The following is an 18430-nucleotide window of genomic DNA, read 5'->3' on the forward strand; positions in this document are numbered from 1 at the left end:
TGTCAGCATAGTCTGCTCTGTCCTGAGATAGAAAAGAATCAAAAAGGGGTCTCATGGTGGGGAGGAGGGAATTCAAGCACAACAATCCTGTTTCCCAGCAGCTTTGGAGCCCCAGGAACAAGATGCCAATAGCTCCAAACAGATAGCAGGGGAGGTAGGGAATCCCTCGACCTGCTGGTAACATTTTACATAGTGTCTTTTAGGCAAAGGGAAGGCGCTCTATAAAGTCAGGCTGTAATCCTTCCGGTCCTCAGGAAATCACTGTGTACAGTCTGCCCCCAAGATGCCCCTTCCAGATACGGAAATCAGCCCTCCTTCAATAGCACAGAAAGCTGTTCATAGGGGAGGAGCAAAACCCTGCTGTTCCCTCGATGCTGAAAAAAGGAGAGGGGAGAGTCTGAAATGAGACTGCAAATTCTCAAGACTTCAAACTCCTTCAATCTGGGTGATACAAAGGAAGAATAAAATCATCTCAGAATTTGCTGTTGCCTTCTTTTGTGGGTTGTTTACAAACACTGGCTATCTTTCCTTTTGCCAGGAAAGACGTGGATACTGTCCAGTGATCTAATGAGCGCTTAAAGCAATTACATGCAAAAAGGAGTAAGGGGCTGGGCACAGTGGCTGATACTTGTAATCCCAGGACTTTGGGAGGATGAGGTAGGAGGATCACTTGGGGCCAGGAGATTGAGACCAGCCTGGGCACCATAGTGAGTCCCTGTCTCTACAAAAAATTAGCTGGGTGTAGTGTCACATGCCTGTAGTCCCAGCTACTGGGAGGCTGAGGCAGGAGGATAGCTGGAACCCAGGAGTTTGAGGCTGCAGTGTGCTATGATTGTGCTACGGGACTCCAATTCCTGCCTCTAAAAAAAAAAAAAAAAAAAAGGAAAAGAGGGGAGGGCAGGGGTGATACACATCCTTTCTCTTCTTCTAAGCCACTGCCCATGATCTCCTTTTGAACATACAGGAAGCAGTCCCTTTTGTAGAAAACTAATTAAATGAATGACTAATTCACCAAATTATGGAGGATTTTTCTGCTTTTTAAGTTTTGGAGTTTTGCTACAACTATTTTGTAGCCCCTCCCCTGTCCCACATCCCATTGGGAGCCTGGGATAAGCTGCGTCTGACTGTCAGTTACTGATAAGCAGGACATCCCACAAACAGATTTTCAGTGAATTGGCTTTCAGCAAATTGATCACTTGGCAAATTGTTCATTAGGCAAATGGGTCATTTAGCGAAAAGGTCATTTAGTAAATCGGCTTTCAATGACTTGCCCTATGAGATTTCTCTAGAGTGAGCATTTTCTTGGGTTAAATGTACATTTCATTTCCATAATGAATACTCACTGGCGACTAGATGGGAAACTTCCCAGGGAACCAGGAGCAACCAGAACAACCTCTTAATAATCAGGCAATTAAAAACCCTCTGGTTTCTTAACAGGAGCGGAGGTACAGATGGTATCTGCTCTGCAAGGTGCAGTGATCGGGTTCAGCATTGTCACAGGAGCTCTTGCGGTTCTGTTTGTTGCTAGTGTGACATACACAGCCATTCGTCGGAAAAAGGACTGAGTGGTCTTTGGGTCTCCTGTAGTTGATCATTCATATGATAACCCATGACAACTCCTTGCCACATGCCACAGGAGGTCCAGCACTCCAAGAACCCAGCAGCCAGGGCCAGCTTCATGGGTTTGCAACCTGGACAGTCCCACAGGGACACAGAAGAGTCCCCACTGTGGTTTAATAATCTGCCATCACCATCTTGAAATTCTTTATTTTTTAACAAGGGTGGCCAGGGATAGTGGCTCATGCCTGTAATCCTAGCACTTTGGGAGGCCAAGGCAGGCAGATGGCTTGAGCCCAAGGAGTTTGAGACCAGCCTGGGCAACATAGCAAGACCCCATCTCTACAGAAAATACAAAAATTAGCCAAGCGTGTAGTCCCAGCTACTTGGAGGCTGAGAAGGGAAAATTACCTGAGCCCAGGGAGGTCGAGGCTGCAGGAGCTGAGATTGTACCACTGCACTCCAGCCTGGATGACACAGAGGGATCTTGTCTAAAAAAAAAACCACAAGGCCGGGCGTGGGGGCTCATGCCTGTAATCCCAGCACTTTGGGATGCTGAGGCGGGTGGATCACTTGAGGTCAGGATTTTGAGACCATCCCGGCCAACATGGTGAAACCCCATCTCTACTAAAAATACAAAAATTAGCTGCACAAGATGGCGCATGCCTGTAATCCCAGCTACTCAGGAGGCTGAGGCAGGAGAATTTCTTGAACCTGGGAGGAGGTGGTTGTAGAGAGTCGAGGTCTTGCCATTGCACTCCAGCCTGGGGCACAAGAGTGAAACTCCGTCTCCAAAAAAAAAAAACCACAACAACAACGAGGGCCCCACATATGGCTGAAAACAACAGAAATGTATTGTCTCTCAGGCCTGGATGCTAGAAGTCCAAAATCAGGGTGTCAGCCGGGCTTCGCTTCCTCTGAAACATGTAAGAGAGAATACTTCCTTGCCTATTCTGGCGTCTGGTGGCCGCCGGCAATGCTTGGTGTTCCTTGTAGATGCATCGCTCTAATCTCTCCTCCCTCATCACATGGCTGCCTTCTCCCTGTGTCTCTGTCTTCACCTGACATTCTCCTCTTTATTTTATTTTTTTGAAATGGAGTTTCCCTCTGTCACCCAGGCTGAAGTGCAGTGGCACAATCTTGGCTCACTGCAACCTCTGCCTCCTAGGTTCAAGTGATTCTCCCGCCTCAGCCTCCTGGGTAGCTGAGATTACAGACGCCCGCCACCACGCAGTGCTAATTTTGTATTTTTAGTAGAGATGGAGTTTCACCATGTTGGCCAGGCTGGTCTCGAACTCCTGACCTCAAGTGATCCACCCACCTCACCCTCCCAAAGTGTGCTGAGATTACAGGCATGAGCCACCATGCCCGGCCCTCATTCTCTTCTTTTATAAGGACACCAGTCATTGCATCTGTCCCCGCAACAGCAGCCCCCAATCCAGTATGACTCATCGTTACTTGATTACATCTACAAATACCCTTTTTCCAAATAAGGTCACATTCCTGGGTACTGAGGATTAAGATTTCCAATTTTTTCCCTGAGTCAATTTTTTTTTTAGTCAGGGCCTCACCCTATCACCCAGGCTGGAGTACAGTTATGTGATTATAGCTCACTGCAGCCTCAAACTCCTAGGCTCAAGGGATCCCCTGACCTCAGCCTTCCAAGTGGCTGAGACTACAGGTGCACACCACCATGCCCAACTAATTTTTTTTTTTTTTTTTTTTGTACAGATTAGGTCTCACTCTGTTGACCAGGCTGGTCTTCTGACCTCAAGTGATCCTCTTGCCTTGGCCTCCAAAAGCACTGAGATTACAGGCGTTATCCCATGCCTGGCCCTCTTTCTACATCTCAATCATTGTATCATTAGCCTGAGCTGCCCATATTCCTTATTCTGCCCATCCCTGACCAATCTCCTCCTTTAACATAACTTCCATCTCGATATCATGGGGCCTGCTGGGCACTGCAAACAGCCTAAGGAAAGTGGAAACTTTACTTAACCTTAAATCCTATTACAAAGTCCACATTGAACGTAATTTATATTTGAACTATAAAAATTTTCTGTAAGTTGAAACAGGACCTATAAAGGTCTCTACACCCTGAAGCAACATTTTAGAAAGAAATCGATTGGTCCTTTTCTGCAGAAACCATTAACCATAGGAGAGATAAAGGAAAAACTTCAGTGTACTGATTGAACTTCCATGCCCATAGCTTAATTTCTAAAAGGCAATCATTCCATACTGTTAAACTGCCTTAGGTTGCTATTACTGTTATTAAAGAGACCCTCAATGCCAGAAGTTGAATCTTGACTGTAGTTCTTGCACATACACACACACTTGCAACTGAAACCACTCAGATTGTCCTAATGCTTCTTCCCATAGCAACACCACCTGGAATTTTACGTTTGGTTTTAAGCATCAGTCCTAATCTTCACTTGCACCCGAACACATCGCACCTGTGAGAGCCACGTGACATTAAAAAAATCCCTTCAGTGAGGCCGGGCATGGTGGCTCACGCCTGTAATCCCAGCCCTTTGGGAGGCCAAGACAGATGGATCATGAGGTCAAGAAATTGAGACAATCCTGGCCAACATGGTGAAAACCTGTCTCTACTAAAAATACAAAAATTAACTGGGCGTGGTGATGCGTGCCTGTAGTTCCAGCTACTCAGGAGGCTGAGGCAGGAGAATCGCTTGAGCCCGGGAGGCAGAAGTTGCTGGAGCCGAGATCGTGCCGCTGCACTCCAGCCTGGCAACAGAGGGAGACTGTCTGAAACAAAAAAATCCCTTCAGTTCCTTGATCCTTCCAGATTCAGGTCCAAGATAGATGACATTTGTCCCTCATCAGAGCCCGCACACCAAGATAAAGATTTCTTCTGACCGGGCGCGGTGGCTCACGCCTGTAATCCCAGCACTTTGGGAGGCAGAGGCGGGCAGATCACCTGAAGTCAGGAATTTGAGACCAGCCTGGCCAACATGTTAAAACACTGTCTCTACTAAAAATACAAAAATGGCCCGGCATGGTGGCTCACGCCTGTAATCCCAGCTACTCAGGAGGCTGAGGCAGGAGAATCACTTGAACCCGGGAGGTGGAGGTTGCAGTGAGCCGAGATCGTGCCATTGCACTCCAGCCTGGGCAACAAGAGAGCGAAACTCCGTCTCACAAAAAAAAAAAAAAAAAAAAAAAAAAAAAGGTTTCTTCTGTGTGCATGGCTCAGCTCTGTGGTCCGCTAGCGTCCTTCCTCAATCCGCTTCCAATCTATGGAATCAGGAAAGACTGAACAAACCTAGATTTATTAATATTTTAGTATAACATAATACAGTGTTACTTACTATGGCATTGACCGTATATACCCTTTTGCTCCTTGGAAGAAAGGCAATTAATAGCTATTATGTGAGTTAGTAAAATAAGCCCAGGATTTATGAGTGTAACTAACCTGTTCCCATTGGTTTTCCTTGTCTCCTGCAGGCAGAGAGCTGATCAAAACAGCAAAAGCAAAGCAGTGCCCCTGGCCCAGTTCTGAAGCCAACCTTCCTTAACCACGCAGACCCATCCCTGGTTAGGACTTGCTGTGGATTCTCAGGTGACTCCATCTCAGGATACAGGGACTGAGAGGGTATATGCAATATCTCAGACCCAGAAACCGTTGATTCTGTCTAAAAGCACAGCAATAACCACATCCCACCCTCTTGATTTAAATGAAAGTGTTTGGGAGAATAAAAGATGAACCTTTTTTTTCTTTGTCAGATCTTGCGCTCATTTGGTTCTGGTGGGGAACAACAGCTATGAGAGAACAAGTGTATTCAATTAGAATTAATTCCCCTCTCTTATTCTCATAGCTGAGCAGGGCTCAAGTGCCTCTCATCTGAAAGAGGTAATAAGATTTAATCTGTCTCCTCATCTACCTTCTGCAAGTATACTTAACAAATTAGCTCTCAGGACTCTTCCAAATGGAGTTGTATGAGGCATTTGCTAAGGTAAACGTTTTAGACTTTGAACACAGTTCAGATTTCAGGGGCAGTACTGAAATCTGAACTGTGTTGCTAACTGCCCTGCTTTTCAACTCAAGACACAATAACTTTGAACTAAAATAATTATATTTTTGTTGTTTTCCACTCTGTCCCCAAGTCTATATCACCACCACCACTAATCCCACCCCGCAGGAGCTAACTCCTCCTTCCTGTCCCTGCAAGATCAAAACTCCTCCTGGAAGCCCCGCTAGCTCTGTCTGCTCACCTTCATGGCAGATATCGCTATTGTACTTTTATATTCATTTATATGATAAGTACTTCAATGTCCACTTCTTCCACGAGCCCCTGAGACCCTGGAGGGCCTGGACCACACCTAGTTTTTCTCACTGTTACATCTGCCTTGCCAGGCGCATGGTAGGCGCTTAGTAAGTATTTGGTGAACGAATGGCTTGTTTGGTGACAGTCCAAAGGCTGGGGGACAGAGGGAAAGCTCCCTCCTGTCGGGCCCCAGACGGGTGGCGCTGATGGAGAAGCGGCTAGGATAAGGCCTCCAGGACCGAAGCGCGCACCCATAAGGCCCCTGCCAAAAAGACCTTCCTGAAGGCGGAGGAACTGCAAGAGGGTCTACTTTGGCCCAAGGCCTGACTCGACGATTCCAGGGACCCTTGCCCTAACCGGCCCCGCCTCCCGGGCCCCAAACCCGGACTCGGCCCCGCCCAAAGCTCCGGCTCCTAGGGCCCGCTCCTGGCCCCGCCTCGGCCGACCATGGCCTTGCTCCTGGGCCTGCCTCAAACCCTCCGCAGGTAACGCCTCCCGAACGTGAGCCACACTCCGATCCCCGCCTCAAACCCCTCCCCGTTTCCCACACCCTGGACCCCTCGCTCCGTCTCGGCCCCGCCCCAAGCCCAGCTCCCTCTCGGCCCTTGAGCCCAGCCCCGACCCACCTACCAGTCCCTGGGTTTCTCCCGACACTGGCGCCTCCCTAAGCTCCGCCTCCCAGGGCCCGAGCAGCGCCTGGCCATACCCCAGGGCCCGCCTCCTGAGCGCAGCCCGCAGCCCAGACTCGGACCCGCCTCCCGGACCCTGGGCCCCTCCCCACATCGGCCCGCCCTAAGCTCTGCCTCCCAGAGTCCGAGCACCGCCTGGTCATGTGCTACGACGTAGTCAACGCCCCGCCCTGGCCCCGCCTCCTGAGCCCTTCTCTGTGCTATTGTTTTCTTCTTAATAAAATGGGGGATATAATGATAGCTACCTCTTAGGGTTGTTGTCAGAGTTGAGTACAAAAGCCTGTGGATCAGTGCCTGGCTCATGGTAAATGCATGTCGGTGTTAGCTACTGTTTTTATTCGGTCTGAAAATGTTTAATAAATGCCTTCCGTGAGCCAGGCACCATGGATCAGCAGTACCCATGACAGATGAGGCTCTGCTTTCATGGGAGAGCCAGAGAATAAACAAATAAATGAATAAACAAGAAAAGACCAGATGAGAGTAGCTTTAAAGCCAATAAAACAGGGAAATGGTGAATGGAGCAACTGGGGAGAAGAGTCACCAAAGTCGGGGAATCAGGGAAGCCTTCCCCAAAGAGGTGGCATTTGAACTGGGGCCTGAGTGGTGAAGCAGCTAGCCATGGGAAGGGCTTGGGGAACAGGATATGCAAAGTCCCTGTGGTGGAAACAAGCCAGCTGTGGTTGAGGAACAACAGCAAGGCAGCCAGTGTGGCTGGAGTGGAGTGAGCAGGGTGGGCAAGAGGTGAAGGAGAACAGGCCAGAGAGAGGGATTAGGACCAGGTCTTGTAGGGCCTTTTACGGCATGGAAGGAGCTCTGAAGCAATGAAGTGCCTTGCCCCGTGTCACATACCAGCCGAGACAGTCTGCCTAACTTGGGAGCCAAAGCTCGCTGCTGGGCTTGAGGCCCCTGTAAGAGGACAATGTAACCCAGGCTGGTATGGGCACATTCTGCATTTCCACTTAAACTCAGATGGCAAGCCCATCAAACCTTGGTGCAATGGCTGCCCTGGTAATTCCTGGCTGACCAGTGCAACCAGGGAGCTGGCCCATGACCTGGGTGGCAGCTAAGTAGCCAAGACTAATGTGGCCAAGAGTCAGTCTTCTAGCCTTCTTCCTGTGACTCATCCAGGTGCACCTGCGACATTTGAAGGTCAGGCTTTCAGCTGCTGTGGCTTCCACTTCCAACTGGCTCCACGTCCCCAAGGAGAGATCACATAGCGCTTTGCCAACACATTCTATTGCATGTTTAATGTTCCTGTGAATGCACCCTTGAGATTTCTCTCTCTTCCCTCCACACAGAGCTTAGAAGCAAAGTTAAGAAACTCATCAGATTCTGAGCTTCTGCGGGATATTTTGCAGAAGGTAAGAGTCCCAGAGTCCCTGGGACTCATGACCCTGCCTCCTGAATCTCTCCGGAAGACCTGAGAGAAGAACCACAGGTGTGCTTGTACCCTTTAAAAACACCCCTCTTCAAAGAACAAAACCATTGAGTCAGCACTGCAGGTGGGTGTCAGCACCTCCGACAGCTCCAGCACTTTTGTTTTCTATCTAAGACTTAGACAAAGACATCAGTATATACAAAAATCTGCATAAGAGGGGGGAATCTAGGGAATGTTTTTTAAACCATCCACAGCAGAAACAGAGATGACAGGTGCAAAACAGCTTCTAGCATTTGGTAGATGCTCAGAGACTTTCTTTTTTGCATTTATGAGGCCTGTCCTGCCCACTCCTGTCTATTCTAGACCTAAATGGGCCCTTGCTTTGCCCAGGGTGGGGTTTGCACTCAAGTGCATCTGCATGCAGGTGAGAGGCAGGATCACCACCCGGCCCAGCCACAGCCTGACCTTGGCCTTGAGGGCCAAGTGCAGATCACCCTGCATCCTGGGTCTTCACCTTCAAAGGGCCATGAGCCCTTCAGAAAAGACAAAGCAACAGACTCCCTCCCAGAAAGAAGTGCACCAGAAGAATACATTTTCCATACAAACTCAGGGGAGGCAGACATCCTCCACCCCCACCCACCCAGCCCATCCTAGGAGCCCCGGGGAAGAATTCCTGTGCTAGAGGTGAACCAAGATTATCCACGTGGAAAAGATGCAGCCACAGCAGGGAAGACTTTCGGGGCAATACAGTAGGACAGGGCTTCAAGCATGGCGATACCTGAAGTTATCTCGCACCCTACTCTGAGTTTCACCCTGAGCCTCACTCTCGTAGGTGGTGAAGCATGAAATGTAGGGAGAGCTGCTTTAAAATCCAGCAAAAGGCTGGATGCACTGGCTCACACCTGTAATCTCAGGACTTTGGAAAGCTGAGGTGGATGGAACACCTAAGGTCAGGAGTTCAAGACCGGCCTAGCCAACATAGCAAAAACCCATCTCTACTAAAAATACAAAAAATAGCTGGGCGTGGTGGTGCATGCCTATAGTCCCAGTTACTGGGGAGGCTGAGGCAGGAGAATTGCTTGAACCTGGGAGGTGGAGGCTGCAGTGAGCCAAGACCGGGCCACTGCACTCCAGCCTGGGCAACAGAGCGAGACTCTGTGTCAGAATAAATGAAAAACCAGCACCAGCGTGAAGAGCCTGTATATTGCGTGGGGTACTTTGCTGCCCTTGGGCAGAATCTGCATCCCTCCCAGCCAGCAGGCACTGCGGACCATCTCCTCCCTCTCCCTCCAGGCTCTTGTTTTCCCACCGTCCCCACTCCTGCTGCACAATTCCCTCTGCCCTCTTTCCAAGTGCCAGGCTGTGGCCACCTCAGAGCTTGCACCGGCTGTTCCCACTGCCTGGAACTTGCTCGTCCTGCACTTGGCTTCTCTTGGCTTTAGTTGGAGTGTCACATCCCCTCCGTCCTGTCCCCAGGGACACACGATCCAAGAGAGCAGTTGCCGAGTGGGCCTTCCCGCCTCTTCCATAGAGCCAGACAGTTGACAACTGTCCTTCCTGCAAACCCTGGTTCACACAGGCTCCCCTGGGAGGGAGGTGGTTTGGGCCCACATGCCCTGTGTTCCTGCTCAGAATGGGCATTAGAAATGCTGCCATAGCCTGTGCCACTGCAGTGGAAGCGTTTTTAGGAAACGGCTTATATCTTAAGACAAACTTCAGATGCGTGGGGCCAGAATGCTGTGTCCATCTACATCTTTGCTGAGGTATTGGGTAGCCTGGAGTTTGCCCTCTGCTGTGTTGGCTTGAAGCTCATAGGAGACTTAAGATGGGCTCTCGAGCAACCAACGTTCTGTCCTTTTCCATAGACTGTGAAGCATCCTGTGTGTGTGAAGCACCCGCCGTCAGTCAAGTATGCCCGGTGCTTTCTCTCAGAACTCATCAAAAAGGTCAGTTATGGGCAGTGTCCACCCAGTAGCCGGACAGCATAGCCACCTGCATGCTGGAGCCCCCGTCCTTCCCAGGCCCTGGCCCTGCTTTGCAAACCCCAGCATGGCAGGGGCCTCCCCAGGCAACTGGCTGCAGCTGTGTGTGACCCATGGGAAACAGTGCAGGGCGGGAAGAAGGGGAGGCCAGCGTCTCTCCCTCACTCTGCCTCCTGGGGTTTCCGCAGCAGCTGCTTCTCTGGGGCCCCAGCTCCTAGCATATGGATTCTCATTCCTACCAGGCAGGCCCAGCCCACAGCACTGGAACCCTCACCCACACCCTCTGTCCTGCCCGCCAAAGGGTTTGGAGTTTCCTGCTCTTTTCCGTCTCTGGGTTGCCCCACGGGCCCCTGTTGGAAGTTTTTCCTCTTGCCATACCTTTGGAACTAGTTCCTCTGGTGAATTCTCCGCATTGATCCTGCTGGAATGAGCTCTTTCCTGACTGATATAGGATGGATTTTATTTTTTACTTATTTATTTATTTTTTTGAGACAGAGTCTCACTGTGTTGCCCAGGCTGGATTATCGTGGCACAATCTCGGCTCACTGAAACCTCTGCCTCCTTGGTTCAAGCAATTCTCGTGCCTAGCCTCCTAAGAAGCTGGGACTACAGGCACACGCCACCATGCCTGGCTAGTTTTTGTATTTTTAGTAGAGACAGAGTTTCACCATGTTGGCCAGGCTGGTCTCGAACTCCTGACCTCAGGTGATCCGCCTGCCTTGGCCTCCCAAAGTGCTGGGATTACAGGCATGAGCCACCGCACCTGGCCTAGGATGGATTTTAAAGATGGGCCCGAACATGCAGGGTTTGACATGAGGATGTCGAGAGGCCATTCCTTAGTAGGCAGTAGCAGACCTGCTGAGTGAAAGGGCCACACTTTTAGCAAATAAACAATCCCCTGCTTCTCCAATACCTGCTTTCTCCCTAGTCCTCCCCAAAAGGGTGCATCTGTGGTCACCAGCAGGTCTGCCCTGTGCCACCAAGAGAGGGCAGCAGTCACCCAGTGTACCCTGCTGCTGCCCTGTGAATCTTAGGACGGGGCCAGCTGTGGAGAAGCAGCCTGCTGACAGCCACAGCCTGCCGCATGGGCCGCCCTCACAGTTCTGCCTGGGCTCACTTAAAAGCACCTTTTGTTTTCCTCCTCTCTGTGTTTGATCCAAACACAGAGCTCTCTGTCATGGTCATGTGGCAGCTCTCACGGAATCCTTGTCTCCTGCCCTAGACTACACCTAACCCTACCCTCTCAACACCTCTGGTTGAAGGCCCTCCCATCCAGGTTTCCCTACCAAGTGAATTACTTTTTTAGAGACAAGATCTCTGTTGCCCGGGCTGTTCTCGAACTCCTGGGCTTAAGCAGTCCTCCCATGTCAGCCTCTAGAGTAGCTGGGACTATTCAGCACACACCACCATGCCCAACGAAGTGAATATTTTATATGCCAGCTGGCCGGTATTACACGATTCCATCCCAAATCTCCCCTCCAAGCTTGGTGAAAATCATCTGTACATTTTTACAGAATAGAAGGAAAGCAAACAAGCTCTTACTCTGTCTGCCCCCAGCACGAGGCTGTCCACACGGAGCCTTTGGACGAGCTGTACGAGGTGCTGGCGGAGACCCTGATGGCCAAGGGGTCCACCCAGGGCCACCGGAGCTATTTGCTGGTATGAGAAGGGCACCCTCCTCCCCCTCACAGCCCAGATACCCTTCCTGCACAGACAAAGTGAAAACGTGGGTGTGGGTTCAAATCCTGACTCACCCATTCTGCAGTCTTAGACATGAGGTCTGTTAACCTTCTTTGGCCTCAGTTTCCCTGTCTGTAAATCAAGCACTTCAACAACAGCATGTCTCGTGGGGTTGTTGGGCATTTGTCCAATAGGTAACGCACACTACATGCTGCACAAGGACCTGGTGCCCAGTCCTCAAAGAATACTTGACAGGGCCAGGCGCGGTGGCTCACGCCTGTAATCCCAGCACTTTGGGAGGCCGAGGTGGGTGGATCCATGGTCAGTTCGAGACCAGCCTGGCCAATATGGTGAAACCCTGTCTCTACTAAAAATACAAAAATTAGGCTGGGCATGGTGGCTCATGCCTGTAATCCCAGCACTTTGGGAGGCTGAGGCGGGTGGATCAACTGAGGTCAGGAGTTCGAGACCAGCCTGGCCAATATGGTGAAACCCTGTCTCTACTAAAAATACAAAAATTAGGCTGGGCGTGGTGGCTCATGCCTGTAATCCCAGCACTTTGGGAGGCTGAGGCGGGTGGATCACCTGAGGTCAGGAGTTCGAGACCAGCCTGGCCAACATGGTGAAACTCCATCTTTACTAAAAATACAAAAATTAGCAGGGTGTGGCATTGGGCACCTGTAATCCCAGCTACTCGGGAAGCTGAGGCAGGAGAATCTCTTGAACCTGGGAGGTGGAGGTTGTAGTGAGCCGAGATTGCGCCATTGCACTCTGGCCTGGGCAACGAGAATGAAAGTCTGTCTCAATAAAAGTACAAAAATTAGCCGGACATGGTGGCACATGCCTGCAGTCACAGCTACTTGGGCAGCTGAGGCAGGGGAATTGCTTGAACCCAGGAGGTGGAGGTTGCTGTGAGCCAAGATCGTGCCACTGATTCCAGCCTGGGTGACAAAGCTCAAAAAAAAAGATAAAACATAGATACAGAAAACCACAAAGGAAAAACACAGCATATTGAAACATCACAAGGCAGTCACCCCTTCATAGCCACACCCAGGCCCTGGCCACCGCTGACCTGTGCTCCATCACCAGAATTCTGTCGTCTCAGGAATGTTGGATGAGTGGACTCCTGTGTGGCCTGAGATGAGTGTCTTTCATGCCACGTGACACCGGAGGCCCATGCAAGCTTTTGGGATGTCAACAGTTAGCTGCTTCTGATTGCTGAGTGGCGATTGGTCCTGTCATGGTTTATTCAGCCATGTGGTGGATGGCTACTTATCTTCTATGCCACTTGTCTTCTGATTGCTGGACTGACTCTCCCGCCCTCTCTTGGTGCAGCCCTCGGGAGGCTCCGTCACACTCTCCAAGAGTACAGCCATCATCTCCCATGGCACCACAGGCCTGGTCACATGGGACGCTGCCCTCTACCTTGCAGAATGGGCCGAGAACCCAGCAGCCTTCACTCACAGGTGACCTCGGGGCGCAGGGCAGGCTTACCCTGGTGCAGTCGCAAACACGGTCCCCTTTCCTCCCGCCAGGACTGTCTTAGAGCTTGGCAGTGGCGCCAGCCTCACAGGCCTGGCCATCTGCAAGATGTGCCGCCCCCAGGCATACATCTTCAGTGACTGTCACAGCCGGGTCCTCGAGCAGCTCTGAGGGATTGTTCTTCTCAATGGCCTCTCATTAGAGGCAGACATCACTGCCAACTTAGACAGCCCCAGGGACGTCGCGACGGTCCATCAGCTCTCTGCCTTCCAGCCAGATATTGTCATTGCAGCAGGTAATGCCCAGCCCCGGGCATCCTGTGCAGGCGGTGTCCTTGCAGCTCTACCCAGCTCTTGGCTCTGGGAAAAGGGAAAAATGGACGCTTTCGGGCATAGACATGATGGGGCTTCCAGAAGAGTTACTCTGGGCCTCCAGGGTGACATCAAAGGACAGAGGTGCCTCTTAAGGTGACCTTCAAGCCACAGCCCTCTTGTTGGAGACAGGCATACTCCTGTTACAGTTGTCACCACATGGCTCTGTCCCAGAGCCATGCCCTGTGTCCTTCAGAGACCACAGGAGGAAAACAACCACTTCTGGGACAAGGACAGGACCCTTGAGAGAAGGTGGTGTTTGGCTGGGCCACCGAAAACCCCTCACCCCTGCCAGCACACTCAGTCCCTAAGGTGTCTCTGGTCACCCTAGAGACCAGAGAGGGGTCTCTGGTCAAGCAGAGCTCTGCCTGTGGTCCTGGGTCCCAGCCCTGAAAACCACAGGTCCAGCAGTGGCCAGGGACACAGGCCCATGCCTGCAAGCCAGCAGACCAATCGGCAGATGCCTGAAACACGAAGCTCATGGCAGGGTCAGGCTTTGTGTCATTCGAAGCCCTCTAGATAGGCCGAGAACCAGAGCTGTTTTTCTAAGGAACACCAGTGAGTCTGGAGATTTTTTTCTTTTGCTTCGGTCTTTTGCAGCTTGCTCTACTAAGGGTTCTCCTTTTTCACCAAGTAATTGCCTTTCCATCTAATGGCATAAATGGTCAAATGGCATCTACCAATCTCATATGACCGCTGCCTCTCTGGCCTCGCCCTGCTGCTGAGGTCAGCATGACCTGGAACTGTCCGCTGGTCCCTTTCAGTAACCTGAAGCTTTCTCCGTAGACGTGCTGTATTGCCCAGAAGCCATTGTGTCGCCGGTCAGGGTCCTGCGGAGGCTGGCTGCCTGCCGGGATCACCAGCGGGCTCCTGAGGTCTATGTGGCCTTCACTGTCCGCAACCCAGAGAGGTGCCAGCTGTTCACCACCGAGCTAGGTGAGCCCCCATGCCCACCTGCACCTGCATGGTCCCCGAGCTGTCCCTGCAGGACTCCAGTGGAAGTGAAAGAACTGGGCGCCGGGGAAAAGCTAGGTTGCCCCACACTCCCACACAATGCGGGGAACTCGGGCAGAGGACAGTGAGCAGGGTGGGCTTGGGGCATGGGGGGCTTGCGGCAGCAGGAGGACAGCTCAGCCCAGGGAGGGAAGGTCTGAGCCCAGGAGCTCTACTGTGTGCTTCAGAGCAGGGTTCCCTAAGCCCTTGGGCCTCGGTTTCCTCATCTATAAAATGGAGGTGGCAGGAGAGGCAGTCAGGGTCAGGGCTGGACACAGCTGTGGCCTGCAGGATGCTGGAGCACAGGCTGTACAGGTGGATCCACCACGCCACTGTCCTGAGCACCCAGTCGATGGAAGACGAGCAGGGTGACTGTAGAGAAGGGGAACTGGCCCTGTAGTGTGCCAGCAACTGTCTCAGACCTGACATTTGTCAGCCCCCAGCACCTGTGAGGGTGTGCTGTCCTTGTCCCATCTCACCGACAAAGACACTAGGACACACAAAGGCCAAGCGACCCCTGAACTCCCGCAGACTGCAGCCCGGCCACCTGGCTCTCGTGCCTCCACACTACACCCAAGCCCCCCAATGCCATCAGCCTCTGCTCCAGCTCCCCCTGAGCACAGCCCCTCCTGGGAGCCATGTGCACAGATGCACCCGCAGCAGCCTCTGCCTGCACACAGAGACACGGATGATCCAATGCCTGCCCACATGGGGCAGCCCGTTAACTACAGAGCCAACAAACAAGCCAGCACACGAAGGCATACTGGGTTCCATGACAGAGTCCCGCAAAACGTCGCACAGGAGGCTAGCCAGGCATGGGGCTCAGGCCTGTCATCCCAGCACTTTAGGAGGCTAAGGCAGGAGGACTTCTTGACGCCAGGAGTTCAAGACCAACCTGTGCAACATAGTGGGACCCCATCTCCACAAAACATACAGAAACTAGCCAGGTGTGGTTGCGCACACCTGTAGTCCCAGCTACTCAGGAGGCTGAGGTAGGAGGATGGCTTGAGCCCAGGAGGTGGAGGCTGCAGTGAGCCCTGATCTCACCACCGCACTCCAGCCTAGGCAACAGAGCAAGACCCTGTCTCAAAAAGGCAAAAACAAACAAACAAACAAACAAAAAAACAGGAAGTCTTTCTTCAGATACTTACATGAAAAAAATACCTGCAATATCTTTTAAGTGAAAAAAGTGCCAAACAGCACACAGAGCATAAGCCCCTACCAACCTTTTTTTTTTTTTTGAGACAGAGTCTGGTTTCGCATTGCCCAGGCTGGAGTGCAGTGGTGCCATCTCGGCCCACTGCAACCTCGCAACTCCCAGGTTCAAGCTATCCTCCCATCTCAGCCTCCTGAGTAGCTGGGACTACAGGTGCGTGCTACCACGCCTGGCTAATTTTTGTATTTTTTGTGGAGTCGAGGTTTCGCCATGTTGGCCAGGCTGGTCTTGAACTCCTGACCTCAAGTGATCTGCTGCCTCAGCCTCCCAAAGTGTTAGGATTACAGGCGTGAGCTACTGCGCCCCGACCCATTTTTGTTTAAAAACTAATAATAATCACCCACACATGGTTATGAGTACCTATATTCCCAACTACTCAGGAGGCTGAGACGGGAGGATGGCTTAAGCCCAGAAGTTTGTGGCCACCTTGAGCAACATAGCAAGACTTCATCTCAAAAAAAAATTATCACAATCATCATTTTCACATAAGTATACCTATAGGGGAAAACCTAGAATATATATACAGCAGGCTTGTCCAACCTGCGGCCCAACACAAATCTGTAAACTTTCTTAGAACAGTATGAGGAGTTTGTGTGATTTTTTTTTCTTTTAGCTCATCAGCTATTGCTAGCATTAGTGTATTTTATGTGTGGCCCAAGGCGATTCTTCTTCTTTCAACGTGGCCCATGGAGGCCAAAATATTGGATATCCCTGATATACACGTGAACACGTGCCATTGGCAGGATTATAGAGACTTCTACACGTTCATGTCTGTGCTACTTCATTTTTAAAAATACGCATTTTCCACTTGTAACAAAAAACTGTGATTGAAAATCATCCCAGGTCACAGTGTCTCACACCTGTAATCCCAACACTGTAAGAGGCTGAGGCTTTGGGAGGCTGAGGTGAGTGGATCACTTGAGGTCAAGAGTTCAAGACCAGCCTGGCCAACACGGTGAAACCCCATCTCTACTAAAAACACAAAAATTAGCCAGGCATGGTGGTGCACGCCTATAATCCCAGCTACCCGGGAGGCTGAGGAAGGAGAATCACTTGAACCTGGGAGGTGTTGCAGTGAGCTGAGATTTTGCCACTGCACTCCAGCCTGGGGCACAGAGTAAAATTCCGTCTAAAAAAAAATAATAAAAGAGGCTGAGGCAGGAGCATCACTTGAGGCCATGCGTTCAGGACCCCATCTCTACAAAACAAAAAAATTACTGGCATGGTGGCATGCACCTGTCATGCCAGCTACTCAGGAAGTGGGAGGATTGCTAGAGCCCAGGAGTCGAGGCTGTGGTGAGCAATGACTGTGCCACTGCACTTCAGCCTGGGTGACAGAACAAGATCGTATCTCAAAAAAAGAAAAAAAAGAATCATTCTGGCTAACGGCTCTTCAGACATCTGTGCTTCTGAGAACACCAGCCCCTTCTAAGCTTTGTGTGTGTGTGTGTGTGTTGTGTGAGGTTTTTTTTTTTTTTTTTTTGAGATGGAGTCTCCCTCTGTCACTCAAGGTCGAGTGCAGTGGCACAATCTCAGCTCACTGCAACCTCCGCCTCCTGGGTTCAAGCAATTCCCCCACCACAGCCTCCCAAGTAGCTGGGATTACAGGCACCCACCATCATGCCTGGCTAATTTTTGTAGAGATGGGATTTCACCATGTTGGCCAGGCTGGTCTCGAACTCCTGACTTCAAGTGATCCGCCCGCCTCGGCCTCCCAAAGTGTTGGGATTACAGGCGTGAGCCACTGTGCCCGGCGGCTTTCTAAGCTTTGTGAAGAGTGGGTTGACTGAGCAGCCAGGTAGATGTGGGTTCAGATCTCTGCTTCTGTCCCGCTGTGCCAAGTGCTGGGGCGGACACAGGCAGAGAGTGGACAGCAGCACGGTGCCTGCTGCTAGCCATTTCTACGCAAAACCAGATTTCTTGTCCCAACCTGGAGGCCAATTCTAGGCACCTGGGTGGGCCTGGGAACCTGTGAACCAAGTAAACTGACTTGGACACCCCCCACCCTGCCAGGCCTGTCCTAGAAGCCCCACACAAAATGCTCATGTCCTGTCCCCAAACACTGCCATCCTCAAACACGTGTTCTGTTTCCAGGCCGGGCCAGGATCAGATGGGAAGAGGAAGCTCATCATGACCAGAAACTGTTTCCCTAAGGAGAGCACTTGGAGATGGCAATGCTGAACCTCACACTGTAGGACTCACACACGACTCCAACGGGATCGTGAGAATCAAGTCACTGTCGTGGGAAGAATTTTTATATGGAAAAGTGGATAAAACTTTCATTGGACTGGAATGTTTGGAGAATGTTAATTTCCAAATCAGGAACCACAAACTGCCCTCTAATAAGACATTGTCTATCTAAGCGTGTGGGTGCCCCCTTTCTGCCAGCAGTTCTGGTTCTTAAGAAAATCACCATAAATCAAACATGAAAATTCTGGCTCTGAAAATAGCAATTTCTTTGTGCAAATAAAAACATGTGTATCAAGTATGACGTTCCCCCAACGTGGACACACTCGGTTCCTCACAAAGCCAAGCCCGCTGCAGCTGCCACATCCCTGGGCTTATGGTGCAGCAGGTGCTTTTTTCAAGACAGGAATCAACATGTTAGGAACACGGCAGAAAGGTGACACCTGGAGACCAAACGCAGGCTAAGGAGTACTGCAGAGGTCACAGGGAAGTCACAGAACAGTAATACACTAGCAGGGGCATGGGGCGTGAAGAACAGAAGAAGACAGGAAGCGTTTCCGAGCCTCCAGAGAAGAAATCAGGGCCAACCACAGCTTCCGCGGTCACAGA

At 51.1% G+C, this 18430-nt stretch overlaps 1 protein-coding gene and 1 long non-coding RNA gene across 11 annotated transcripts in view; one reads left to right on the forward strand and one right to left on the reverse strand.

Moving 5' to 3' along the window:
- The window catches only part of LOC117979913 (uncharacterized), a 127109-nt gene extending 120255 nt beyond the window's left edge, over window positions 1-6854 (reverse strand). For 5 of the 9 annotated variants that reach the window (XR_010111916.1, XR_010111914.1, XR_010111912.1 and 2 more), the window contains exon 1: window positions 4991-5124. This is a non-coding gene — a long non-coding RNA (uncharacterized LOC117979913). Of the gene's footprint in view, window positions 1-4990; window positions 5163-6469 lie in introns of those variants that run through there. The other 4 variants (XR_010111910.1, XR_010111909.1, XR_010111911.1 and 1 more) reach the window with 4 other exon arrangements.
- Window positions 6855-7138: 284 nt separating this feature from the next.
- LOC100976782 (protein-lysine N-methyltransferase EEF2KMT) lies at window positions 7139-18243 on the forward strand. Of its 2 annotated transcripts, none has more exons than XM_057302034.2 (3): window positions 7139-7893; window positions 9776-9856; window positions 17729-18243. In XM_057302034.2, the coding sequence occupies exons 1-3, from the start codon at window positions 7774-7776 to the stop codon at window positions 17813-17815; spliced, it is 288 nt and encodes a 95-aa protein (XP_057158017.1). In that variant the 5' UTR covers window positions 7139-7773; the 3' UTR covers window positions 17816-18243. The 2 variants fall into 2 exon arrangements, with proteins under 2 accessions (XP_057158017.1, XP_034814184.2); XM_034958293.3 differs by lacking the exon at window positions 17729-18243 and adding an exon at window positions 11450-11789.
- Window positions 18244-18430: the final 187 nt, after the last annotated feature.

This window comes from Pan paniscus, chromosome 3 (genome assembly GCF_029289425.2).
Source record: "Pan paniscus chromosome 3, NHGRI_mPanPan1-v2.0_pri, whole genome shotgun sequence".
NCBI lineage: Eukaryota > Metazoa > Chordata > Mammalia > Primates > Hominidae > Pan > Pan paniscus.